Source organism: Puma concolor, chromosome A3, assembly GCF_028749965.1.
Source record: "Puma concolor isolate L17-30 chromosome A3, mPumCon1.1.hap2, whole genome shotgun sequence".
Lineage (NCBI taxonomy): Eukaryota > Metazoa > Chordata > Mammalia > Carnivora > Felidae > Puma > Puma concolor.
The window spans coordinates 68,085,997-68,113,107 of record NC_141669.1 but is presented as its reverse complement, the minus strand read 5'-3'; the positions used below and the strand labels follow the sequence as shown (position 1 = coordinate 68,113,107).

Below are 27,111 nucleotides of genomic sequence, written 5' to 3'. Positions count from 1 at the left end.
GGTTAGGATAAAACCACATAAGTATGTGGTGTTTAATACAGTGCCCAACAAATGCCTGGCTCCCAAGCAGGAGCTCAGTTAATGTTAGCTACCCCACTTTTGGGTTTTCAACCCACTCTCCTCATATTTATTTACCCACCAGTTCTTACTTCCCAAACACACATACCCGTATTTACACACTTCACTATTGTTACCATCTTAGGTGGGTACATAACTAGCTATCAAACTTCTATTCATATATTCTTCCTCATAGGAAGGACTTAAGCTCACATATGTACAAATGAGTCCAGGAACCAAACTCGGCTCTCTCTACATTACTCCAGGTAAACGTAAACTAAATACATACTCACTAATACTGGCTCTGGATTACAAAATATACGCGTATGCATACCCTGGTTATACAGCCGAATTCAACTGAATAAAGCTTCTTCTTTTCCCATTATCCAGGCAAATGCAAGAGTTACCATGACTGATGCCAAAGACTTTTGGCTCTGGTAGTGGAAACTGGGAAGCAATGGTGAAATGAGGTAAGAAAATCCGGGGCCAGAAGGTGGACCCAAGTCATCAACTGCTCTTCCCAGGAACTTGCTCTTTTTGGATAAGTGCTACTCATCCCTAATCCAACCTGCTGCCATAGCCTACAGCCCCCTCCGCCTGATTCTGAACCCCACTCAGGCTGGAGCAGATGCACACACCGCGGGGAGCCTCATTTGCAGGAGATGAGTGTTCCCTTGCTCTATTTTAATGCTTGCTGCCGGGTCGGCGAAGGAAGATTTGCCAGAAATCACGGAGAAAAGCGACAGCCAAGCTTTCTCAAGCAAAGACTAGTCAGCCCACAACAGCGAATCATGACTTGCACAGTATTTAACGGTTCACGTAAACAAGTTTCTCCCCTGCCTGCGTGCACTTTTGGAGCCAGCTCCGGCAGACGTGGGCAACGCCGGGGAGGCCTCCTGCGGGGCTCGGCGGGGACGCAGGCGGTGCAGTCTCCGGCACCAGAGCCAAGGGCCACGGGGAGGCTCTGGGAACCGCCCTTCCTGATCCCCAAGGACAGGGTGGGCCTTACTAAATACCCTGCTAGGCCCGATAGCAAAGACCAAGTTCAAATACAAAACGTCCAGCCTGGGGCGTGTCCGGAAAGCCCGCCCAGAGATCCGGCCAGCAGCCCCCATCGCGCCAAGCAGTCGCACCCGCTAGTTTGCGGAGCCGAGCCGGGTTACTGCGCCTGCGCGCTCCGGCTCCGCCCCCACGCCGCTTTCGGAGGCCTAGAGCCTGGAGGCCGCCGTCGCTTAGCAACGCGGGAGTCACAGTCGCGGCTCTCCACGCACCTCTTTCCTAGCAGGGCTTAGTGCCTGATCTTCGCGTGAGGCTCCTCGCTGCCTCGTGTCAGGCCGTGGGAGCCCATGGAGGGAAAGGAGGATAAGCGGCAGTAAGTGCTGGGGTTTGGTTTTCTATTTCCCCTTACAAAAAATATTTCCCTCCTTAGGGGACGGTGAAGTGAGACCCGAAGGGGGTGGGGGGTGGTTCTCAGGCCATCAAAGCTTTTCCTCTTGCATCCTACCTCTCCTTTCTAGTAGTTGAGCGCTGACAGTGATACTTTTTAAAACACACTGTTTACTGGGCACCCACTGTGTGTCAGGCACCTTACATGCATTACCTAGCCTAAAATTCTTCAAGTCCTGTCGAATCATCCACTCCTTCTCATACCCCACAACTAAATTATTAGCAAATCCTGTAGGCTTTATCTTTAAGATATATCCAGAATCTACCACCTCCACTATCATCCCCACCCTGGCCCAGCTACTGCTAGCATCTCTTACCGGGATGTTGTAATGTCTCTGCTGCTCTCCTTGCCTCTGCAGCGTCCTCAACACAGTAATCTGGTCTTTTTTACAACGCAAGTTAGATCACTCTTCTCCATTGGCCATTGCAGAGTGAAAGCTAAGGCCTCTGCTGTAGCCTATGGGACCTGCACAACTGCCCCTCTTCCTTTATTTGGTCTTCTCTGCTGCTTATCCTCTGACTCCAGTCTGCTCCAGCACATAGGCCTCCATGCTATCATCTGCAGTGATTCTCAAGTGTGGCCCTCCACATCAGCATCAACTGAGAAGCGATTAGAAATGCATATCCTAGGGGCACCTGGGTGGCTCAGTCGTTCAGCGTCTGACTTCGGCTCAGGTCATGATCTCAACCATCCGTGAATTCGAGCCCCACATTGGGCTGTGTGCTGACAGCTCAGAGCCTGGAGCCTGCTTCGGATTCTGTGTCTCCCTCTCTCTCTGCCCCTCTCCTGCTCATGCTCTCTCTGTCTCAAAAATAAATAAAAACATTTCAAAATTTTTTTTAAAGTATATCCTTGCAGGCTCCCCACCACAGACTTACTGAATCTGAAATTTGGGGTTGAGCACAACAATCTGGATTTTAACAAGACCTCCAGGTGATTCTGATGTACCCTAGATTCTGAAAACTATTGACCAAGGTGTTACACTTAATATGACATGGAGCCAGGAGTATTTGCTCTATGTTCGTCACTAAACAATGGTTCCCAAACTTTAACCTATATAAGAATCTCCTGGAGAGCTGGTTAAAACAGTTTCCCAGGAAACCTGCCTCAGGTTGGGATGGGGCCAGTGAATTTGTACTTCTAACAAGGTAACAATTTATGTCAATGCAGCTACTCCTGAGACCACACTTCGAAAAGCACCACCTTCGAGAAGGACAGGTGCTTCTGCTGCAGTATTTTGGCAATTACAGTTCACTCTGCTAGAATGGTCTTCCTCAAATATCCTCTTAGCTTGTTCCCCTCTTTCCTTTTTTCAGTTGCCACCTTCATAATGCAGCCTCCACCCTGTCTAAAAATGCAAGCTCTCTCCCACATACATACACTCCTTTTCCCTGCTTTATTGGTGTCCTTAGCACTTAATGCCACCTAAAAGACTGTATGTTTTACTTATTTGCTTTCTCATCTGCCTTCCCTCACTAGAATGTAAGCTCTGTGAGGGCAGGAAGTTTTGTTTTGTCATTCCTTTATCCTCAGTGCTGTGAACAGCACATAAGTCAATAAATACCTGTTGAAAGAATGACTTACTCAACGTTATTGTCACATCTCTCATAATAGGTATTCTTGCCCTTACCATGCAAATGAGGAAACCAAAGCTCAGATAGTAAATGGCAGAGTTGGGATTCCAACTCAGGTCTGACTTTCTTCACTGCCCATTAGTGTTTTTGTGTTTCCTTCTGGTAAGAAATTACTACAAAATCATATAGTTCATGTTTATGTGTTAATCTATAGCTACTCACATCACAAATACTTTAATTGAACGAATGCATACATATGTAAGCGTGTAGCCACAGTCCTTGTTCAAGGACCTGATGGCAATACAAGTGTACTGCTGAGTTACAACCATGAGAAGCAGATAGAAAAAACTGACGTCAGAAGTCTATAATAAATCAATCATGACCTTTAAACAAATACTTCTGTCTCTGGAAAGGTAATAGAAAAAGCCTTATAAATTATTTACACTTTACCAGTAATCAGTTTTTCCAGACCCTTTTAAAGAGGGCAATTTTTATTGGGATTCAGGGAACTAGAATCCAAGGGTGCTGAATATTGTTTGTATGTGTATTGGAGTGGGGGTTGGGAGTATACAGCTACACTCAGCCAGACTGAAAAACAATTCCAGTTGGGGCGCCTGGGTGGCTCATTCGGTTAAGCATCGGATTCTTGGTTTTGGCTCAGGTCATGATCACTTGGTTCCTAGAATCAAGCCGAGTCAGGCTCTGAGCCCGCTTGGAATTCTATCTCCTTCTTTCTCTCTCAAAATAAATAAATAAATAAATAAACATCAAAAATAAAACAAAATACAGATGCACCAAAAATATGCAAATATTATCATGGCAGTTCATTTACCTGTGATGAACAGGATGCTTCCCCAGGTGGCTATGTAATGATGAATGAAACAGTCTTTTCACCTTCATGGAGCTTACTGACTAGTAAAGGATATTTATAGTGCTTACCACAAACAAAAATCTAGGTACATAAATTATAAATTGTGTTATGAAAGAAAGTACTAAAATAGAGACTACATAGGGCAGGAAGCAGGAAATCTAGGAAAATCTTCTGAGGAGATGGCTCATAAGCTGAGACCTGATTGATAATGGACCAGTCCTGCAGGGAGCTGGGAAAGAGCTGCCCAGGCAGAGGGGAGAGTGTGTGCAAATGCCCTGAGGGGGGAAATCTTGTGCTTCCAAGAACTGAAAGTAGGCAGGCTGTCTAGAGAAGGGAGGGGAGAGAGGTCTGAGTGCCTTTGAAGAAATTAGTTGGAGCTGGGTCACATGGCCTCAGAGCTATGATAAGGAAGTAATATTCACTGTAAATGCAATGCAAAGCTATTTGGTGTTTTGTTTTTGTTTTTTAGTTTATTTATTTTTGAGAGAGAGAGAGAGACAGAGAGAGAGAATCCCAAGCAGGCTCTGCACTGTCAGCATGCAGCCCCACACGGGGCTCAGTCCCACCAACTGGGAGGTCATAACCTGAGCTGAAATCAAGAGTCCGAGGTTCAACCAACTGAGCCACCCAAATGCCTCTTCATCTGGGGATTTTAATTGAAAAGATGGACCCAGCCTTGGTTTGAAGTTAAGGTAGAGGTTATATTTTAAGGGCCAAGACTAAGCAGAATTACTGACTTTCTCTATAAGTTTGGAATCCTATTTATTCATCTTCCATGGGTCAGGGCTTTGATTTTAAATGCTTTTATGTAAAAAAGTATTCACATTCATCTGTTTCATCTTACCATTTATTTTCCCAGTATGTGAGATTTTAAATTACTGCCTTTTATAATGTCTATCACTCTTTATTTCAAAGGAGAAAAATTCTATAAATTCTTTCTAAACATTTTTTAACATTTAAAAATTCAATAACGTTCATTTTTTTGGTACCAGTGTAGTTATTAAAAGCAAAAAGTGATGAGATTGAATTAACTGATCTGATCTCTATACAGTGCTCTTTTCCTGAAAAGATAAATTATAGTGGTCATTTGTAGCTTTTATAGGTTTGCCAAGTGAACTTTTAAAGTTAAATAGCTGTCCTTGTCTGGGTAACTGATTTTTACTAAGTAACTTTTAAAGAAGATGAATTAAGATTAGCATGTAACTTAGCTACATGAATGAAACTGCAAACATGATCTGTAACGTTATCAAATCACTATTCATTCTTTACTCCAAGCAAATCCAAGTCTGTATCCTGCACTGGTATATTGTTATGAATAATCATTAATAACACAAATCCCTTTATCTCTCACATGAACTGAAATGAAAAGATACCCGTCCATATTTTAATACTCCCTTATAACTATTAATAAAACCTAAATTGTCTTGACTGATACTCAAAATATATTTAAATTTTATTTTATACAGTTACGACACAGTATGGAAATGCTCACTGGGGTAAATTATTTACTATTTAATTCTGTTTTTTCAGACAGCATAAAAAAATAGAGGATGCTGGTATAGAGTATGTAACTGAAAAAAAAGAAGAAATCAAATATGATGAAAAACCCGGGAAAAGTGTACAACGTTCAAAACCATGTGTCGGGAGAGGACGTGTATATTATGCAAAATTCATTCATACAAATGCAAGAACATTGAATGAACCAGTTCCTTACATAGATCCCCAAAAAGGGCCAGAAAAACAGGTTGGATGGATGTTCCTTATATACAAATACAGATTTAGATTCAGAAGCTGTTTTGCAGGATAATTTAGTCACAGACTACGTAAAGGATGTGACATAGCTCAGACTAATACTTCTTATAATCCAGTAGTTAAAAGCAGTAACCTGGGACTATTCTTACAGATAACTGTCACATACAAACAATATATAAATAAGGAAGGAATCCAAATAATTGTTTTTCTATATTGGGTCAGATTATAGCTACTTAGTAGTGCTTGGCAGATACTGAAGAAATCGATAATATTGTATTTGTGTCACATATTCTAAGATAAAAATTTCCCATGATACTCTGTATAAAATAATAGCTACCATTTATTTAAAGTGTATGAAGTGCTAGGGATGAGCTAAGTGTTTATATAAGTTATATACTTTAATCTGTGATAGTTTCTAAGAGGTACTATTGGATAACATACCACAAAGAAGTAAATGAAGATATCTGAGATACATTACAATGTTACAGTTGTGTTTCTGACCCTGGACTGTTGGTTTAGTCAAACCACACTTTTATTCACTGTTATACTAAATATATTCCATTATCTTTTTTCTTTAAAGTTAGGCTTGTTGAGGTATAATTTATTGTATTTCTGTTACTGATGTTACAGATTACCACAAATTTAAACACTAGTTTAAAGCAACACCAGTTTATTCTCAACATTTCTTGAGCTCAGAAGTCCAAATTTAGTCTCATTGGCTATAAGCAGGGCTGGTTCCTTCTGGAAGACCTAAGGGAAAATCCAGTTCCTTGCCTTTTCCAGCTTCTAGAAGCTGCCTGCATTCCTTGGCTCGTGGCCCCTTCCTCTTCAAAGCCAGTAGCATGGCATCTTCAAATCTGATTCTCCTGCCTCCTTCTTCCAAAGATCCTTGTGATTACATAGGGCCCACCTAGATAATCCTGGTAATGTCCTCTTCCCAAAATGTTTAATTTGGGAAAGCTAAACATCATAGCTGCAAAGTTCCTTTTGTCATTTAAGTTTATATGAAGTTGTGATTTAACTTACAACTTAAATGGAGATTTCTTTTAATGACCTGTCTTCACCTCTGTAACATCAAATATTCTTGTCATAAAATACATGGCATGCCAGGACACTGTATGTGAATGGGAGATCTTCTTGGGGCAGGAATTCCTGTAGTCAAATATGTGTTAATGTCATGTAGTAAATCTTTACATGGGCAGTTTTAAGGCTATTTTGTTTTATAAACAAGCAATTTGGGATTTAAAGATATTGATAGTCCAGGCCTACACTGGGGAAATAAGTCTAGTGCATAAATCCAGGTTACTGAAGTTCCCATGTTTCTTACAAAGTTAATGAAAGACTCTCCTGAGCTTTTTTATTCAGGGCTGAATTAAAACCCAGCTGTTAACTGAACCCATCCTTACCTTGGAGGCACTAAGAAAAGAAGTCGGTTTGAGAAGAGAGATATAAAATGTAAGAATCTCAAAAGTTAATCCAACTACTTTTCTCTTACTCCTAGTTTGTAGGTGTCTTGGAAGCTGCTGTCAAGATCGGGCAACAGAGTAGCAGAGTAGTAGGATTCTTGTTATTTGGTGCTAAAGGGCTACAGGAGTCAGAGGCCTGTAAGAGAGGGTAGAGGTAGCGTTAAAGGAAGGAAGAGGATTTGTAGGAAAGACTGCTCCTGGGTATGAGTGAGGAGGTACAAAGGAAGAATGAAGGTGCATGCCAGAATTAAGAGTGAATGTGATTTGGGCATGGAGTGAAGGCAATGGTCCTATTTAAAAAACAGAACAAGAACCTTAAGTGTACTCAATTCCACATACTTGAGTAATGCTCGTTTCACAGATCTGTACACTTTGTTCCTTTATTTAAGATGACAAGTTTCTTCTTAAAGGTTAGTTGTTTTTGTTTGTTTTTAATTAACTGGTTCGTAGTAGTACTGGCTTTAAAACAAAGATGAAGAAAATAAAGTTGCCTAATGTTTAAATGGACTGCTGTCTTATGTATTTTGCTAATATCTTATGAACCTAACACCAGGTTGGTTGATTTTACTTATTTACAAGATATTTAAATGAAACAATCACACAGTTCAACCTAGGGACATAAAATTGGAGCTTCCAGAAAAAGTAAAAAGGAGCTGTGGCTCAATCACTTTCAAAGAAAACAGTTTGGTGGTCTTGTGTTTTTAAATATTGGTATTTTAGTGGCCCTTGGTAGCTCAGTCAGTTAAGCGTCCGACTTCGGCTCAGGTCATGATCTCACAGTTCTCGAGTTCGAGCCCCACGTCGGGCTCTGTGCTGACAGCTAACAGCCTGGAGCCTGCTTCAGATTCTGTGTCTCCCTCTCTGTCTTTCCCTTCCCCCCGCTCATGCTCTGTCTCTGTCTCTCAAAAGATAAACATTAAAAATATATGTATTGGTATTTTAAGAGATTATGCTAGTTATTATTTTCAAAGTGTATGTTTAAGAGCATTAGCCCTGCCTATGTACTCAACAAAATAAAATTCCAAAGTCAAATACATTTTGGAAAAAGCTGAATTTTTAGATCTTAAAACTTTACAAATCACATTTGTACATAAAGGCTCTAAGAAATCCTGTGATAAACTTATTTAACTTTACTTCTCCCAATATTTCCCAAATTTATCTAACTTTGGAATCTTGTATATAACACCTATTAATACACTAACAGAACTGGTATTCCAAAAACGCAATTCAGGAATAACTTTTATCGGTGACATGACCTGCTTAAAAAGAGGTATTGTCAGCACTCCTGGTCTCCACAGCAAAATGGAGAAGAGCATAGCTACGGTGTAACTCCCAGTGTTTCCCGTAGCACTTCATTTTGTTAAAGCCATTGAACTCTACTAAGAAAGCGTGTGATTCTCTAAAAGCTGTTGTCAGAAGTCTGCATTTCCCTAGGAACCCATGAAGCACGATTTTGTGATCTCTTATGAGCAGCCATCTTTGCCACACTGCTGCCATGGAGGTCTGCTCCCCACCCCTTGCATTCTCTTAACCGGCTTCTCCAGGGTGCCCCCATTGCTTTTACTACTTCTTCCCCAAAGATTCTCCCTTAATTTCCCAAAGAATGAAAAGTAATTAGTGTCTCCTAATGCACTTCTGAAGGCTTAGGGATAGCAGTAATATAACAAAGATTGTCCCACATTGGTTTCCAATGTGGCTAAGGAGCTCACAGTGTAATGGCTGACAGGCCTTCCAGGGGTAGGGATTAATGGGAGCCCTCTCCTGAGGAATCTCCAGATGTCTCCTTACCATAGAGCTCCAATGACTGTGATCCTGGGGTGGCAAAGGAGGCAGGCCTTGGGCTAGAAGGGAAGACATCCTCCTTCTCTGTATTCAAAGTTTTGAACTGACAGCAGCTATCCTGTTAGGCAAAACCCCTTCCGCAATCCACAAAAGATGGACTGACCCCTGAAGTTCAGACAAAGCAATCACAGTAGAGGATTTTTCCTGGTTTGCCTTGTTTCATCATAAATAACTCATGTCAACCCCTCACCATCTATTTCAAGTGATGGTCCACAGAGCAGTAAATTTTTATTAGTCTTTTACTTCAGCGTGAGGCAAAGGGGGGAAAAAAACAAGCTTCCACCTATCCCTTTAATCTTATAATCTCTTATGAGCAAATGTTGGACCAAAATGGTATGCACATGTGCATGGGCCCATACACACTCTCTCTCTTCCAGGAACAAACCAGACTTTTCAGGCAAAGGGCAGGCTCTCCAGAAATAGAAAAGAGAAAAACAGCATTTTTTTGAACTGTAGGATTTCCTTCTGCTGAAGTGAAGATTCATCCAATTTATGACACTAATCAGAATACCTCCACCAACTCTGAGGTCTTCAAATCATCAGTCACACTTTGGGAGCCATTGTTCATTCTTTGCTTTATATTTTGTGAAACTAAAGAGACCATTTTGGCAAAGTTCTAAAGTTCATGCTTTAAGGAGAACTTTTGCATTATACTCTTGTTCAAGAAATGATTGAATGCTTCCAGGCATGTCCTAGCAGTTTGTTTTTCCCAGAGTCAGTTATCCAGTAACCTGGGTGTTAGTAAAATAAATTTCTGATCAACAAAAGAAGATAATACACAGTGTGCTCCTTAAAACCTTTTTACAGAAGATCTTTCTCAAGATACTTACTTAAAATCTCTTTATTGTTACATTGTCACTTCTCAAATAAGTTAGGTAGGTGTGTGCTTATCTGGCTTTGCATGCTACAGCTTTTCTTTCTTTTTTTTTTTTTTTTAGAGCGAGAGAGAGGGAGCACATTAGAGTGCACGTGCAATGGAGGGGCAGAGGGAGAATCTTAAGCAGGTTCCATTCTCAGCACAGAGCCCTATGCAGGGCTTGATCCCACGACCCTCGGATCATGACCCGTGCCAAAATCAAGAGTTGCACGCTCTACTGACTGAGCCACCCAGGCACCCCTCTACAGAAGATTTGATAAAGCAGTGTAGCACAGAAGTTAGAGGCATGCAGAGATGGGGGCAGGGGTCTGACTTGGACAGCTGTGCTGCTTGCTAGGGATACACTTTGGGGAAGTTAATCTCCCAAAAGTTTTCTCATCTGTAAAGTGGGTATATCTACTTGCAGAATCGTGACAAGGCTAAGGGAGAGAAGGCCTATAAATTTTAGACCTTGGGGCATAATAAGCACTATGATAATTGTGCAGTGGAGGAGGGCTGCAAGAAGCAGGCATTCTGACAACAGTTAGATGTGACTATTTTCAGCCAGATAGTGAGAAGACACCATCTGTTTAGTAATCTGTTCTAGAATTCCCAGGATCGACATCAAGTAGTCTTAATTTTGATAATTCACCTTTCAGCTCTTTCTGAAAAATGAGGTATTAGCCCATCTCTCCTAGTCTCCAAAATTCCCTACTTCCTAAATTTCTTTGATCTCTGCAATCTTATTCATTACCCCTGGTTACAATTTGTTATTGGCCTAAAAACCGGCACTCATTTAAAGTTGCCAAGGGAGGTCTAGCTCTCTAATTAGTCAGGGCTCAGTTCCCTCTTAGGTCCCCGTTCATCCTGTCTTTTTCAGTTTGAGGATAATTCACTTAACGAAGAACCTAAAGTTGAGTAGCTCTGACTTTCAGCTCTGAACTGTGTACTCTTCTCCAAATTCTTAGTCCTTCTGTGATTTTTTTGATGTAACAGATTTTTTTTCTCACAGAAAACCCTATTTTTTGCTGCCTTTGGCATATTTCATGAATTTCTTCTATCTAAGCTTCTTGACAATCTCCTGACAAGTTGACTCCATGAAATTATTATTTTTTAAAATTTGATACTGTGTACCTCTTTTACACATGCCTGTCTTTTTAGAAACTAAGCTGGGAGCTTACTCCCTATGGAGCCAGATAGATGTTTTCAAATGCCTCTTACTTTTTATATCAATGTAGCTTCAATTGCACTGTCAGAATTTTACTTATTTGAATCTCATATTCATCCCCCTTGAATCATATTTTTAAAGCCTCTGACTATAACATCATGGTTGATTTTTTAAAAGCCTGATCTCTTTCCTCAAAGCCCAAGGTAGGTGTCTGATTATACCCAAAGTTACTTTCGTTGTCTAATAATATCCAAGAACTCCTGGTTGTCACAGTTGTTTTCTCTCAAGGTTGTCTTGGGTCTAACTGATCAACTAGATTTAAAAAATACATATTTAGTTAGCATTAAGTGGAGTAACGGTTCCACTCACTGTTTTCACAACTTCTAAGAGATCAGATTGTAATATGTACTAACAGAGAATCGATCAATTCTCCCTTTCCTGGGTACCTAAGGCAGGTTTTACCATCAAAAATTCAGTAACATTGGAGGTATTTTTCCTTTGAACAAAGTTTTTTTCAAACTGAGGCATTAGTGAATTATAAATCAATGTGGGTTGCAACTAGCATTGTGAAATGAAATAGAAGAGATAAACGATAAAATAGAGAAATAGTCAAGCATATAGTAAGAATAAGTGTTGTCTTGTAAAACTTAGTTTTATGTATGTGTATGCATTGTGTGCTCTTATATGATATGAGGTATATTTCATGGTGTTGATCACAGACTAAAAACTATGAAAACCAACATCTTAGATGATAATACATTATTTGTACTTTCATAATGAAAAGTATAGAACATAATTTTTAGATTAAATCATATATACACATGTATATACATATATATAATAAAATGGTAGTACAACATATAGAAGTATAACTACTTGGTTGATTTTTACCACTCCATCTGTTGATAGAAAGTACCTTAAGAATTTAGCAGCTATATTTTAGCTAAAAATACGTGATAATTCACTTTTAAGTACCATTTAAAAATTTAAGTCCTTGAAAAAATATACTTACTCCTAGATTTCAGAATTCCATTTCGTACTAGAATATCCAAAAGCTTATTGGATTGAATTACTAAATATTCACAGATATCAAGCAGCACATGAAAATGTTCTACAGTATCCAATTTTGTGTTTCCAATTTTTTTCCCTTAAAGGGTGACTGGTGGTCGCACAGTAAAGGAATGGAACACCCCTTCCAACCACCTTATGACACTAAGAGCACTCAGAGGAGTGACTTTCAAAAACCAACATGTCCATTGGTTTTGCCAGTCAAACACAGCAAGTTGCAAAAGCCTTCTTGTGGAATAGGTAAGGTTAGCTATGATAAAACCTCTTTCCCACTCTCTGAGGTTATTCCGCTCTCAAATTAAAATGCATTACGTGTACTGGCACCTCCTGAACAAAACTAAATGAAAGAAAAACCCAACACATGTAGAGATGACTGCTGTGGAGGCAAAAACTAAATTTATAAAGTTGAACAGATCTTTTTAAACCACAGGACTCTTAAAACTCTTATTGTAAGCATAAGCATAATGCATTCATTCCAAGAAAAAGAATAAAGAATGCTATGTTTTCCCCACTTACTGACCACATCACTCTTTTTCCAAGAGATTATTTCACAGGACTAGTATCCCACCGCACATTGTAGGAAATACTATTAACATGGACCACTAAAACATTGTCAGATATAAAAGTTATTTACCTGACAGTATCATAATAATAACCTAAATCTTTCACATTTAGTCAAGTGGTATCTGTTTCCTACCATATGTCTTAGTCATCTCTACTGCTGAAGTAGATTTAGTAAATGTTAAAGAAATGCAAGACCAAGTCAAAACAATATAAAAGTTCATAAGCTAAACTTCAAATAATTTTCTGAACATGACAGTAGACAACAAAGGATTACTTTTAGTAGTCAACAGGCCTATTTTAGCCTCTGTGATCTGGCCAGTGTAGTTAAGATACAAATAGACTGAAGGTCAGGATATTGGAAAATAGTCATATTCAGCATGATTTCCACCTCAAGGGTCGTAGTTAATGGAGAGAACTGTTAGATAATCTGTAACATCGTCTGTCCTTTAGAAAGGTAATGAAGTTTTCACTTGTGATTCAAGATGGCAGACTGAACACAAAAATCTAAATCTCCCACCTCCCAAGAGTCTATTCAATGACAAGAAAGCAATCAACCCATAAAGATGAAGAGAATGGAAAGAAGAACTTTCTGTGGTGTGGGAAGGAATGAAAACTTGCTGATAGATTAAAGAGAGCAAAGAAGCAATAGCTTAGAAAATATAGAGGGAAATGCAGCAAAAAGCCAGTCTGCGTGGCAAAACCCCAAAGTAGCTGTAGGCTCAGTCAACAGGCATAGCAGAAGGCAAGAATGAAGGGGGAAGGGGACAGTCCAAGGGTTACTTAAAAGTCTATCTTTTATTTATTTATTTTTTAAAAACTTAAATGTTTTTATTTATTTTTGAGAAGAGACAGAGCATGAGTGTGAGAGGAGCAGAGAGAGAGGGAGACACAGAATCCGAAGCAGGCTCCGAGGCTCTGTGCTATCTACACAGAGCCTGACGCGGGGCTCAAATCCACAAACTGTGAGATCATGACATGAGCCTAAGTTGGATACTTAATCAACTCAGCCACCCAGGAACCCCAAAAGTCTGTCTTTTAAATAACCACTCCAGTCGTGAACACTCTACTCTATGCCAACATTAAGACTAGTTGAGCCCAATGTCTAAGACAGATGTCAACTACCACACCAGTTATTTTTTTGTAATTCAAGTTGATCTCCTATCCTAGTCTTAGTTTAAGAATGGACAGCCAAAGTACAATTATGCAAAATTATTCTCTTAATGTTTACAGGGTAAAGTCAAGGAATATCACAGAGCATAAAACAACAACAGCAACAACAACAAAATAAGAAAAATATGAGAGAATAAAAGTAAAATGGAGTATCAGTCTGGGAGGTCCAACTTTTCTGGAGCTCCAGAAAAGCAAAGAATAAAAAATGAAAGTGGAGATAATTATCAACACATAATATTCATTGAGCACGTCCTATTTGCCAGGCACTTTATGGAACTTTCTAAATATTTCCTCATTCAATTCTCATACCAGCCCTCTGGAATATATTAGTATGGTAATATTATTAATACTCTCAATTTTCAGAGAAGAAAGCAAGCACAGGGTTTAGATAACTTGTCGAAGGTTACATAGCAAATAACTGCTATTTGAACTCAATCTACCTATAATTCTGTATTCTACCAGTATTCTACACAGCCTCTAGACTAGGAAAATTTCCCCATATAAAAGAGAAGCATTGGAAGAGTCTAGAGAGTGCTTCCAAGTGTGAAGAGGAAAAAGATACAAACTATACACCGTTATGAAATTGAAAAGCAACAACTATAAAAAGAAGATTCTATCAGTTCCCATAAAGAGAAAGAAAAATAAGTCACCATCTAAGAAATAAGTATGGAATTAAGCAGCACTGATGCAAAAGCACAACAGAATTTAGGTCTTCAAAGTTTTCAGGGGAAAAGAGTTTTTTCCTTAGGAAAGAGGATTTATTTCACACCGATACTACAACCATTCTTTTTCAAGTGGCACCAGGTATGGAACGCACTGAGAAAGAAATGTAGTCCTAGTTCAATATTTGGCCCTTAAGTGAACAAAATTCACATAATTATATCATAAACACTATTTCATAGTTTTCAGCTTTTAGCATCATATAGACAGAATATGGAAATACTAAATGTGGTTATAGAACAGAATTGTGTTATTAGCCTTACCAAGAAAAGCACATATCCAGTTGATAGAAGATGGGAAGTATAAGAGAAAGGTGCTAATATCTTATTTAACATGAGTTTTCAAGATACTATCCTAAACGGGTGAATCAAGGAACAGAAGTTTAAGGTTGAAGTCAAAAGAACTAGAACAAATTTCTCTCTCTAGCTCTGGCCTTTCTGCTGAACTCTGAACTCCTATCTAGCCACCCACCTAACATCCTTTCTTGGATAGCTCATCTCCTTTCAAACTTACGATGGCTAGAATAGAATCGTTCATTTTCTCCCTTCAAACCTATCTTTTCAATAAATGCCACTTCTATTCCCCCTCAAGTTTTGATAACCTAGGAGTCATCCCCAAACTCTCTACTCTCTCTATCCAATCCATCAGCAAATCTTGACACCTCTATCTCCAAAATATACTCCAAATCTTCTTACCAATGTCGTACAGGTTCTGTTTCCCCGCTTCCTCTCTTTCTCCTCCAAAATGTTTTCCACACCATTGTTAGAAGGATCTTTTAAAAACACTCATGATACCACTTTCCTCCCTTAGATCCTCCAGTTACTTCTCATGGTTTGTAGAATCAATTTCAAATTCCTCACCATGGCCTACCTGCCAGTCTAATCTATGGAATCAGTCTGTCTCCTATTGCTCATGACATCATGATGGGGGATTTTGAGAAGGGGCATGTAACTCAGGCCAAGGAGGCAGAAAATGTTCTCTAAAAGTCATGGTTGTTTCTAAACCAATTTATGCCTGTGTACTTGTTATTGTATTTCCATAATTTAATATTCTTATAAATCAAAATCTGAGTACTAGAAGACTTTCTATAAAACACTCAAAGTTGAATACTTTGGAAAGGCTTGCCAAAAGGTCACTAACTTTTTCAAGTGCTAATTAGGTGTAGACAAAATCACTATAAATAAGAGGAGCTGGAGTGAATTTTTTAAAATCTTAAAGGATTCTGTACACATTTCATTTCAAATGTGTCTTTAACTTTCCAATCTGTTTTAAAGAAACAAACTAGAAAGGATATATTAGCGATGTGGTTTGTGACAGAAACACAAAGTTCAATTCCAGTCAATGGATACTTCTGCCAAGGAAATGCATTGGCATTCCAACAAAAATGTGGTGAATGAACTGGTGAGAATAACTAGTGTCTAAGTTTGGTATTTATAATTTTCTAGGAGTCTTTGTTTTAACTTTTTTGGTTAAGTAACCAGTCAAGTCCAGTTCTTTCTCATAAGGAGGTGTTGCTTCTACTCTGGTTCAGTATGGGACATGGTAGAAGATGTCACCAGAGAGCTAGGCTTTGTTCTAGAACGACCAGGCAAGGCCCAGCCATTTCATGAGAGATGCCCCCAACGTCAGTACCTGTGGTTCTGTTCTGCCAAGCCAGTCTCTTCTCCCAGAGTGGAATCTTCCAAATCTCTCCCTGGAGAGGGGAACAAAAAATCTGGGAATTTCTCAGATAGTCCTCTCTTTGCAACTTCACTTTGTACCACATGCCGTGATCCCTGCCCTTGAGATATCTGATACCTGCATTTTCTGAGCCTTACTGGGACCCCACCCCATCCCTGTAAGCACTTAGTTTCCAGCTTTTTGTGGTCTACTCAAGTTAATTGCCACTTAACCATCTGCTTTCCGGCTTCCAAATTTGTTAAGATCTTTGTTCTTCTTTGGTTCTCTTTTTTTCAAAGGTTTGAAGGTCTTTAAATGTCTCTACTATCATTGTACTGGTGTTTGGAGAGGAAATACGGGGAAATGCACATTTTGAATTTGCCATGTTTAACTGGAAATCATGGTCACTTTATCATCACCCAACACTCACTCTCTTAGAATTTAATACTGATTTAGCACTTACAGTGGTTTAATTGTAGACTCATTACTTAAATTTCATTATTTTATTTACTCAGTTCATGAAGTGGGAATAATAATCCCTACTTTGCAGGATTGTTATGAGAAATAAAAATATGTGAAGCGCCTACCACAACGTACTATGTGCTATGTTGGTACATACTAGACAACAAAGGAAGCTATTTCTATTATTAATTTTGCATTGTACTAAGTTATGTGTTTAGTTGGAATTTAGCTTTGAAAACAGGTGTGGAAGTCTCTCTTTTCCCTTTCCCCACCCTCCCTCTCCCTTCACCAGCCCCCTCCTACTTACTCCTCATTCTTCTGTTTCTCAGTTCTTTTATTGGTATTTCTCATTGCCAAATTCTTTACTGTTTCCCAGATCATAGTACGATACCCAGACACAACAAATGTTTATTGATTAATGATAATTACATACTATTCAACAGATTAAACTAAAGACATACTGTAATTTAAACTAACATACACACTATAATATAGGCCTGCAATTTATTCATATTTTAGATGGTGTTTGGGTACTAGTGAAAAGGGTTTTTAAAAGAAAATATTTTAGTTTAGCATTTTAAAATGTGTATATATACCAGTTTGTATAATCCAGATTTGCATATATATGTATATATATGCATGTATATATATGCATATATATATGTATATATATATGCATACAGACATAGAAAATGTGTATGTAAACATGCATAATACCAATTAAAAGTCATCTCCTGGTCATTCTGTTCCATCAGCCCACTTAATTACACTTGGTCTTTGGCATTTCAGCAATGTCATCTTGTGCTGATAATGAAAGTGCCCTTTATTCTTGTACTACCACACAATTTCCTGGCCACCATCCATGGTCATTTCAACAAATGGCTATGCTCCATCATATCTGAGTCCCTGTAAGAATAAGTGTTCACTTTGGGTTTTTTGTAATAAAACTTTATAAATTGGAAAGGCTGATATAATTTGTGAAGGAAGTCATTTACACTTAAATGAAACTTTGGCTGTTTATCAACCGTTTGCTATTTTAATGTTTTTCTTAATTGAAATTCAGATTATTATTAAAAATAATTTTCTAAAGTAGGATCTATTTTGTGTTGCTTTATTTGTCCCAAGGTGTAGCTTAATGATTTCCTGCCATAGATATATTCAAGTTTTTTTTCACTGTATTTTGAACATCTATAGTGTTATTTTTTACATTAATAATATTTTTATATAAGATCAAAATACATATCATTTAGAAGAATGGAGTTTCTGATAGAAAAATATTACTGATGAATGTTTTTTAAGCAGACACAAAAAGTTAAGATTTCTCAAAGTAAAAGCTGCTACATTCCCACCAATACAAGGATTAAGTTGTGTGTTTGAATAAATCCTGGCTTTGTTGATAAAATATAGATGGCTAGACACCAACTTGTTTTGTGTATCCTTGTTTAGAAATTTTCTATTTTAATTAGATCAAGTTTCCAAGAAACAGAGAGGGGATTTCAAACATTCTTCATGGACTTTGCCTTATGTTTCGTAATCCTCATATAACAAGGCTTCTTTTAAGTAATTACTTTGGGTTCAATTTGAATTCTGAAGTAGAATAACCACTAAGAATTTGAATATATTCTTTGATGTTTTCCTACTTAGATGTTCTTTACTATTGTTGGTTTGTTTAAAAGTCTCATATATATGCATAAATGCATATGGTAGTTATGTCTAATTTTAATAGATATAACATCTGGGTAAGGAATTTCTCTGATAGCTCAGATTCCTTTCCTCTCCCTTTATTTATTAGTCCCCATAAAGAAGTGTTTTTTTTAAGTTGTTATTTTTGAGATTCTGAGAGGTTCTAGATCACTACTTAAAAGATAAGTCATTATAATTGACTCAATTGACTTCCTTCTGAAGTATTTCTGTTGCTTAATTGCATAACAAGTCACCCCCAAATTTAGTTGTCTCAGACAACCATCACTTTATTTACTCATGATTCTGTAATCTGGGGCTAGGCTCAGCTGGGCAATTCTTTGGCTCATCTTGGTGGTGGGCACTGCTGTGGCTGCATTAAGTTGGCAGGTCATCTAAGGACTAGATTCAGTTAGGAGGCTAGAATGACCAGACCTCTCTTGCTACATGTGGTCTCTCCATGTGGGTTCTCCAGTAGGGTAGCTGAACTTCTTACATAGCAGCTCAAGGTTTTCAAAAATGCAGAAACAGAAGCTGAAAGGCTTTCTTAAGGTTTATGCCTAGAACTGGCAGAGTGTTACTTTTGCCACATCCTGTTGGTTAAACCTAATCGCAAGTCCAGCCCACATCCACAAGAAGGGGACTGTACCAGGATATGAGTAATGGGAGACCAATAAACTACGGCTATCTATATAACAGACCACCACAACATCCCTAAATTGTTCTTCCCATGATAGTATAGGAGTAGCCAACTCTTCACTCTTCTTTTGTCAGAAAATGTCTTTAAACTGCCCTCACTCTAATGAGTGAAAGTAGAGCTGGGTATACAATTTTGGGTTTGTGGTTATTTACCTTTTGTACTTGGAGGATATTATTCCATTGTCTTCTGGATCCTATTGTTACATCAAATCTGCAGGAAATCCAATTGTTAATCCTTTGAGAGTAATATGTTTCAGGATAAGATTTTTAATATTTAAAAGGGGACTTTGTATATAGAAAGAGTTATTTATAGTTACTTATGATTTAAATTAATATCCCAGATTTAATATTACAACTGAAAAATATTTCTTTCCTTAAGCCTTTAATTTTTAAATATTGTTTCACTGTCATTGCAAGACTCTTTGTTTTTAAGGGTTCTGTAGAGGTGGGGAGAGAAGCACGAAAACTGGGTAAGTTAAAATGTCACTTTTCTTAAATAAATACTCCTTGGGTTGTTGTGAGCTTTTGGTTAATTTCCAGATTTTTTTCATCTTAAGTTTATTTATTTATTTTGAAAGAGAGAGAGTGCATGCAGGGGAGGGGTGGAGAGATTGAATCCCAAGCAGGTTCTGCACTGTCAGTGCAGAGTCTGTTGCGAGGCTCAAACCCACGAACCATGAGATCATGACCTCAGCTGAAATCCAGAGTCAGAAGCTTAACCAACTGAGCCACACAGATGCCCATAATTTCCAGAATTCTGAGAAGTTTATTTTGATTCTTTTTGTCAGAGTTCTCATTGCTATTATGGAGGAGCAGCTTTTCAAAGGCTCTTATTCTGCCATTCCCACTGATGTCCTATACATTTCAGTGTTTGGGTTAAAAATGTTTCCACTATTTATCGTTTTTGTCTGGCATGCTGTTCACTGAACAGGAGTCCTAAACCTTGATGTAATCAAGTTTTATCAACTTTTCACCTCTGGATTGTGCATTGGGTATTTATGAAGAGTTTTCCTATCTTTAAGTCACAAAAATATTCTACATTTTCTTCCTTGCTTTTATAATTTTACCTTCCATAAATATGTCTTTAATCCTAGAGTCTGTCTTTAATGTGCAGTGTTAAATAGAGGAGATATTCCATTTTTCTCCATGGAGAGGGATCCTGGATGCCATCTACTAAGCAATCCATGTTTTCCTTGTTGCTTTGGACTTCCTTACTTGTATGTTACGGTTCTCTTATGGGTCTGCCTCTGAGCTCTCCATTATGTTCCTTTGGTTAATTTTTAGGACTTGGATCAGTACTAATGTATTTTAATTTTCTGAATTTTTAGCTTGTCTTAATATATGATCAGGAAAATACCCATTCTTTGCTTTTCCTTTTCAAAATTGACCTCTCTATTTATGGACTTTTATTTTTCCATTTAAACTTTGGAATTTATGACATTCTTCAAACTATCCAGGTAGAATTTTGATTGGGTTGTGTTGACATTATAGAGTAATTTAGGAAAATGGTCACTTTTATAGTAACCTACTATCTCATCCTATCTAACAGAGTGGGAAAGTCTATTCAGACTTTCTAAAAAAAATTTTTTTTAATGTTTATTTATTTTTGAGAGAGAGAGAGAGGATGCACAAGCAGGGGAGGAGCAGAAAGAGAGGGAGACACAGACTCCAAAGCAGGCTCCAGGCTCTGAGCTGTCAGCACAAAGCCCCATGCAGGGCTTGAACTCACGAACTGTGAGATCATGACCTGAGCCGAAGTTGGACACTTAACCAACTGAGCCACCTAGGCACCCCTATTCAGTTCTATTTTTATGTCTTTAAGAGAGTTAAATTTTTTTTCTCTGTGGATGTCTTGCAAGTTAGTTGTTAGTTTCTAAAACCTTGATATTGTTCAGTTTTGGTTCCCACAGAGAACATATTTTTTGTTTTCTTATCTAGTAGATTATGGTTTTGATTTTTATACACTTAACTGCTTACCTTCCCATATTCTTACTCTCATATTTTGTTGATTCTAGTGGTTTATCTATTCAGGTAATCATGTTACCTACAAATAAGGACAGTTTTTACTCTTCTTTTGCAATCATTTTACTACTTTTTTCATATATATATATATATATATATATATATAAATATATATACACAATATTCTCCAGTATCTCCATTAATATGTTAATAAACAGTAGAATTTTAGTTCTGAGTTGTTATGGGTATACTTATTTTTTTTTTTTGTTATTTAGTCCATATCTTTTTAAAGAAATAAAAAAATTTTGTTATTTTCTTCTATCTTATGTACTCTCCTTGATTTATTTCTATTCTTATTTGAGTTCTTCCTCTTGGAATTTTTTGAGGTTGATCTGTTTTATGGGGAAATAGTCTGAGGACTTACTTGCCTCCCAATATTTTTTTATTTTGGCTTCACAGTTGAATGACTGGTTGGTTGGATATAAAAATTCTAGGCTTGAAATTCTTTTCCCTTTAACATTTTAAAAATATTAATTATTATCCTGTGTCCAAGATTGTTGCTGTGAATTTTAATATAGATCTGCTTTTTCCTCCTTTGTAAGTAATCTACCTTCTCTTTTTCAAAGCATTTAGAATTTTCTTTGCCCCAGATAACCTTATATTTCTCTATAAAGGGTCTTGGATGTGAGTTTTTCCTTATGTACCCTACAAATTGGGAGGAGAGTGAGGCAAATGAGAGACCCAGGGAGCAAAACTTGATGAGGGACTCAGTCCCAGGACTATGCAAATGCCTCCTTCAATTTTACATCCCAAGGGTCTCACTTGCCTCAACTTACTCCTGGACCTGCCACCCTGCTTGGTAATTTGTGAGCCCTTTCAACCTGAGGTCTTTGGTCTTTCTTTAATTCTTGGATATTTATCATTTTTTAAAAATAGGCTCCAGGGGCGCCTGGGTGGCGCAGTCGGTTAAGCGTCCGACTTCAGCCAGGTCACGATCTCGCGGTCCGGGAGTTCGAGCCCCGCGTCAGGCTCTGGGCTGATGGCTCAGAGCCTGGAGCCTGTTTCCGATTCTGTGTCTCCCTCTCTCTCTGCCCCTCCCCCGTTCATGCTCTGTCTCTCTCTGTCCCAAAAATAAATAAATGTTGAAAAAAAAAAAAAAATAGGCTCCAATGTGGGGCTTGAACTCATGACCTGAGATCAAGACTCACATGCTGCACCGACTGAGCAATCCAGGTACCCCTATCATCATTATTTCTTTAACCGTTTCCTTCCCTCTGTTTCTTTACTTAGGTCTCCTGAATTCTACCATCCATTCTTTTATATTTTAATTTCTTTATCCTTTGCTGCTACCTTTGGGAGAGTTTGTCTTTCCAGTTCATGAGTCTTTATTGATCGCATCTTTTTTAATTTAGTTATTACATTTTCTTTGATTTCTGATATTTACATGATTCTTTTTTTTTATTGACCTCTTCTTCTTGCTTCATATTAATAATATCTTCTGTGTCTTTGAGGATATTTTTTATGCTTATTTTAAATTCTTGGAGAACTAGTTCCAATTACTCTGCCTCACATAATATGTTTTAAATTTTGTTGTCTTTCTTTATAGTGTCTGTCTAGTTTATCTTAGGTCATGTTCCTCAAGGGGTCAACAGCCCTGTGGGGGGAAAGTCTAAGGACTAGGGTCTGGCTTTGTGTGCCTCCCAGTGAATTTAAAGGAAAGAAAAGGAGGGTGAAGCTGGAGAGTGTCAGATCCCATAAAACCAATTTTGACCATTTCCATTTGCTGTCCCTGTACTAGGCCAGTTCTCTAGTCAGAACACCATACCTCCCCCCCTTACTTTAAACTCTTATAAAGAGGCATCACAAGAAAATACAATCTCTTAATGTTTTCAGCCCTACCAGTACTGATGGTTTCTGGGGAATGGTAGCAGAACAAATGCCTAAGAGGACAGCATGCACCCATTTTCGTCAGCTCCTTACCTGGAGGGATTTCTGTCCTGTTCGAATGTTACTAAGTTGACAACAGATGGCTAGGTAGTTGCCACCAGTTTCTTGCCCCTGAGGCAAGCAATGATCTTCCCATGGCAATGTGGGGGGAAGTCAAGAGCAGGTTTTGAGACCTCTTCCCCACTTATTCTCTCTTGCCCAAACCTGACCTTCCTACCATCCAGCCCAAGCTGCCACCAACCCTTCACACCAGTCCACTAAAGCCTTTGGGTTTCTCAGAGTTGATAGTTCATCAGTCCTGCTTCTTCTCCCTTTCATGGTTTCCTGTTTCATCAAGATACAAGACCCTCTCTAATTTGATCCAGCATCTTTCAGTTCTGGAATCATATTATTATCTGCATTTTAGAGAGGAGGGAATTGAAAATTGAATTTCAGTGAAGGTAAGTGATTTGTACACCACTAGGAAATGTGGTAGGGCTAGAATTTAAGAACATGTCTATCATATCCCAAAGCCCATGCTTTGGACACTCCATTAACCCCACCTGATGAATCACTGAATTTAGAGCTGTTTCATTTTTTTCAAGAAGTTATCAAACTATGTTTCTAAAAACACTAATGTTCTGTGAGCTGGACCATGGCATTCACCCAAAACCTGGTAGTCTTTTCCCAACTGGTAGAAAAAAATATGTATAGGTTATGGTTAGAATTTTCTCAATGTCATAGTTGCCCACACATTTTTAATAACTCTTTGGCACCTGCTGTTCCTTAGTGCACTAACAAATCCTAAAAAAAAAAAAGGTAATGATTAAGAAGAAATGCATTTTGAGTAACTTACCTCAATTAAAAATCAAGAAAATTGGGGCACCTGGCTGGCTCAGTGGGTTGAGCATCTGACTTTTGATTTCAGCTTAAGATGTGATTTCATGGTTCATGGGATTAAGCCCTGCGTTGGGCTCCATGCTGACAGTGGGGAGCCTGCTTGGGATTCTTTCTCTCCCTCACTCTCTGCTCCTCCCCATTCATGCTTGCTCTCTCTCTCTCTCTCTCTCTCTCAAAAATAAACTTAAAAAAAAAAAAGAAATCAAGAAAATATTATCAGTTAGCAGTTTTTCCCTGGTAATGAGGAAAGATTGCCATTTCGTATAATGTAATATGTAAATACTTAAAGACTCCTCATTCCTGCTAGTAAAGTTAGTTTATATCAATGTCTGAATTCTGAATTGAATTCATGAATGCTTAATAAGTATGAATTTACTAACATATTTCTCCTTCTTATATATTCTCCCTAATTTTAAAGGCAAGATTTTTAAAAAATTAAATTTCATTTTTTTAACAGTTAACACACATGCATATGATACAAAATTCAAATAGCACAAAAGTATATACAGTAAAAGTGAATCCCCATCTGTCCCCAAGTCACCTAATTCCCTCCCCCTGTAGCTATCACTTTATCAGTTTCTTGAATGTTATTCCAGAGATATGGTAGGTGTACATAGACTCTTTTTTATCAATTTTTTATAAAAGGGAGAAATTTTTAATTTTTCCTTGACATAATTTTACCTCACTAAACTGAGAGTTGCTGTGACCCTTTTATAACCTTGTGTGCTAAAAGTAAAAATAAAATGAATTTTAAGAGTTATTAAAAATGTAAAATAGAGAGAGACCAATATAATGAACTCCCTATATACCATTCACCCAGCTAGAAAGATTATTTAAAAGTGATTTTTAAAAGGTTTAACACTCTTACAAGTTTTCAGAATGTCTGTCAATGGGAAATGAAAAGAATCACGTGTTCAGCTACCACTACAGCAGCCCTGGGGTTTTCCAGTTCATTCTGTTAGTGCTAAGTTGGGAACAACTCCTGCATAAATTTCTCATAGCCTTTCCAGTAGTAAAAATATAAGTTGACAAATGATTTGTACTTACACTTTTCCTAAAATTTTGGTTGGTATCTGGGCAAGAAGCATATCTAAAAGACTTTTTTTTTAAAGTTTTATTTATTTACTTTGGCGGGGGAGGGTCAGAGAGCAAGGGAGAGAGAGAATTCCAGGCAGGTTCTGCACTTCAGCGCAGATCCAAATGTGGGGCTTAAACTCACAAACCATGAGATCATGACCTGAGCTGAAGTCAGATGCTTAACTGACTGAGTCACCCAAGGGCCCCTCTAACAGACTTTCAAAGCCATTATTGCATTAATATTAGTTTTAGAATTTTAGTAGTAATATTTAATATTAGTTTTAGAATTTAATAATTCACATATGGGGCTAAGTTGATTGTTTTGATTTGGTTCTTTTCATGGAGAAAGGATGATGCATCCATTATATTTATCCATACCTAAAAGAATTTACTTTTATTACAATTGTTGATAAAGCATGATTATGAATATTGATTATATTTCCACATACAAATCTAATTTTTGTCCTGACTTCACACAATCTTTTTTTTCGCTCAGTTCCACTTGCCTCTCCTGAAGCATCAGCAGAACTTCAAAAGAATTTTATAGAACGCATCTCTTATTTACATCAATATGATGCTAGGAAAAGTCCCAATGAGCCCATCCCGGGACAGGTGAGTATTCAGAATCAATTATTTAATATTTTAGGATGGGACAGATTTATGGCAGAACATTAAGCCTACTCAAGTCATAACCATCTTTCTAAAAGTCTATTTAAACAAACTAGCATGGCTGATAGGATAAGATCTCAACAACATGCCATGGTTAAAACTAAGGAATGATGTCAGAATTTTGGATCACAGTCTTTGGAGTTTGGTTTAAATTATTGTAATCATTCACTTGAGGTAATATCAAAGCAGTTTGATAAGCTTTTGGATATGCTCATGTGGGTGTGGCAGGGGAATGCATGTAAGATTTACAAAGCCAAACAGCAATGTAATAGTTGCTGGATTTTTTTCCAACTGCAAATGTTTGTTTTCATATTTCACCTTAAGTCTTTTGTTGAAAACTAACAGGCATTTGGGATACAGTCACAAACCCTTAGGTCTATGAACCACAAGTTGCCCTATAGAGCAAGAAATGAATTTGACATGATTAGTCTTAAACAATCCAACTGATAGAACTGTTGAGAATGAGAAATGAGATTCTGCTTCTTTGACTTTCTGCGTTTCCTTTCTCGTTTATTTTCTGGCATGCCCTATGTTATAAGTGATTTAAAAGTTTCACTAATAATGATTATGCCGCTGTCTTGGGTTTTGGAGTCAAGTGACAGCCAAAGAAGAGGCAGAGAAAGAAGTACCTGCCTTGCTAGGACTTGAGCTAACACATAAACTGAGTTCCCAGCTGCATCTTCCAGCAACTTGCGTGCCCTGGTTAATGTCAACTTTGTTTTCCTTTCCAGCGACATGGAGCTTTTGTGCAGACAGAGATAAAACCAGGGAGTAGGCCAATAGTTCCTACGGGAACAGAGGTATTACGGAACGCTGCGGGGTCATGCTCATCAGAACAGTCCAAAAAAACAGAGAAAGGAAACTCAGCGGAAAGCAAAATGATCTCACCAGGTCTCTGCCGACAAAATTCCCCAGAGCTGTTAGAGACTGAAACTCACTTATCAGAAACAGACGTCAGAGGGGCAGCCAAGGCATGCCCCAGAAGTCCTGAGAGAAGAGAGAAGGCTGCAGACACCTTCCAAATAACTGCAGTAAATGCTCTTCTCCCCAGGCATGATCCTTTAAATCCACCAATAAAAAGCCAGAATAAATCAGGATAAATTACCTTCTTCAGATGAAAATCTAATCCTTGGAATGTAGACAAATTTCAGAATCACCATACAAGCCCTCACAGTTGCTTTTTCTGTTATCAATAAACTAAAGAAATTCAATTTACATAAATGGGAAAATGAAAAATAAGACAATTAAAATACACCAGAAATTTAAGAGTGGTCTCTAATGAGTGGTGGGCTACGAGACATATTTTTGTGTTATATTATTTATAAACAAAACAATTTTGTTTTGCATAAAAATGAACATAACTGACAAATATACTTTTAGAGGAGAGGCCCTATGAGATAGTCATTCTCTGGGATCAAAGCAGGGTTGGATTTTGGTTCCACCATGTATGACTTGTGTGACCTTGGGTGAATTACTTAACCTCCCTAGACTTCAGTTTCCTTGTCTGTAAAATCAGGATAAT

At 38.0% G+C, this 27,111-nt stretch overlaps 1 protein-coding gene across 1 annotated transcript; it reads left to right on the top strand.

Moving 5' to 3' along the window:
• The first annotated feature begins 511 nt into the window (after nucleotides 1–511).
• On the top strand, nucleotides 512–26,698 carry CIMIP6 (ciliary microtubule inner protein 6). Its single transcript, XM_025932565.2, has 5 exons — nucleotides 512–1,429; nucleotides 5,480–5,693; nucleotides 12,188–12,341; nucleotides 25,417–25,532; nucleotides 26,321–26,698. The coding sequence occupies exons 1-5, from the start codon at nucleotides 1,404–1,406 to the stop codon at nucleotides 26,687–26,689; spliced, it is 879 nt and encodes a 292-aa protein (XP_025788350.1). The 5' UTR covers nucleotides 512–1,403; the 3' UTR covers nucleotides 26,690–26,698.
• Nucleotides 26,699–27,111: the final 413 nt, after the last annotated feature.

What these genes read in the sequence shown, in the direction of transcription:
- CIMIP6 (XM_025932565.2), top strand. Translation starts at nt 1,404, where the DNA reads ATGGAGGGAAAGGAGGATAAGCGGCA. An exon ending in AAAAAGGGCCAGAAAAACAG is followed by an intron (nt 5,694 to 12,187) that starts GTTGGATGGATG and finishes TTTCCCTTAAAG; the next exon opens with GGTGACTGGTGGTCGCACAG. An exon ending in ATGAGCCCATCCCGGGACAG is followed by an intron (nt 25,533 to 26,320) that starts GTGAGTATTCAG and finishes TTTCCTTTCCAG; the next exon opens with CGACATGGAGCTTTTGTGCA.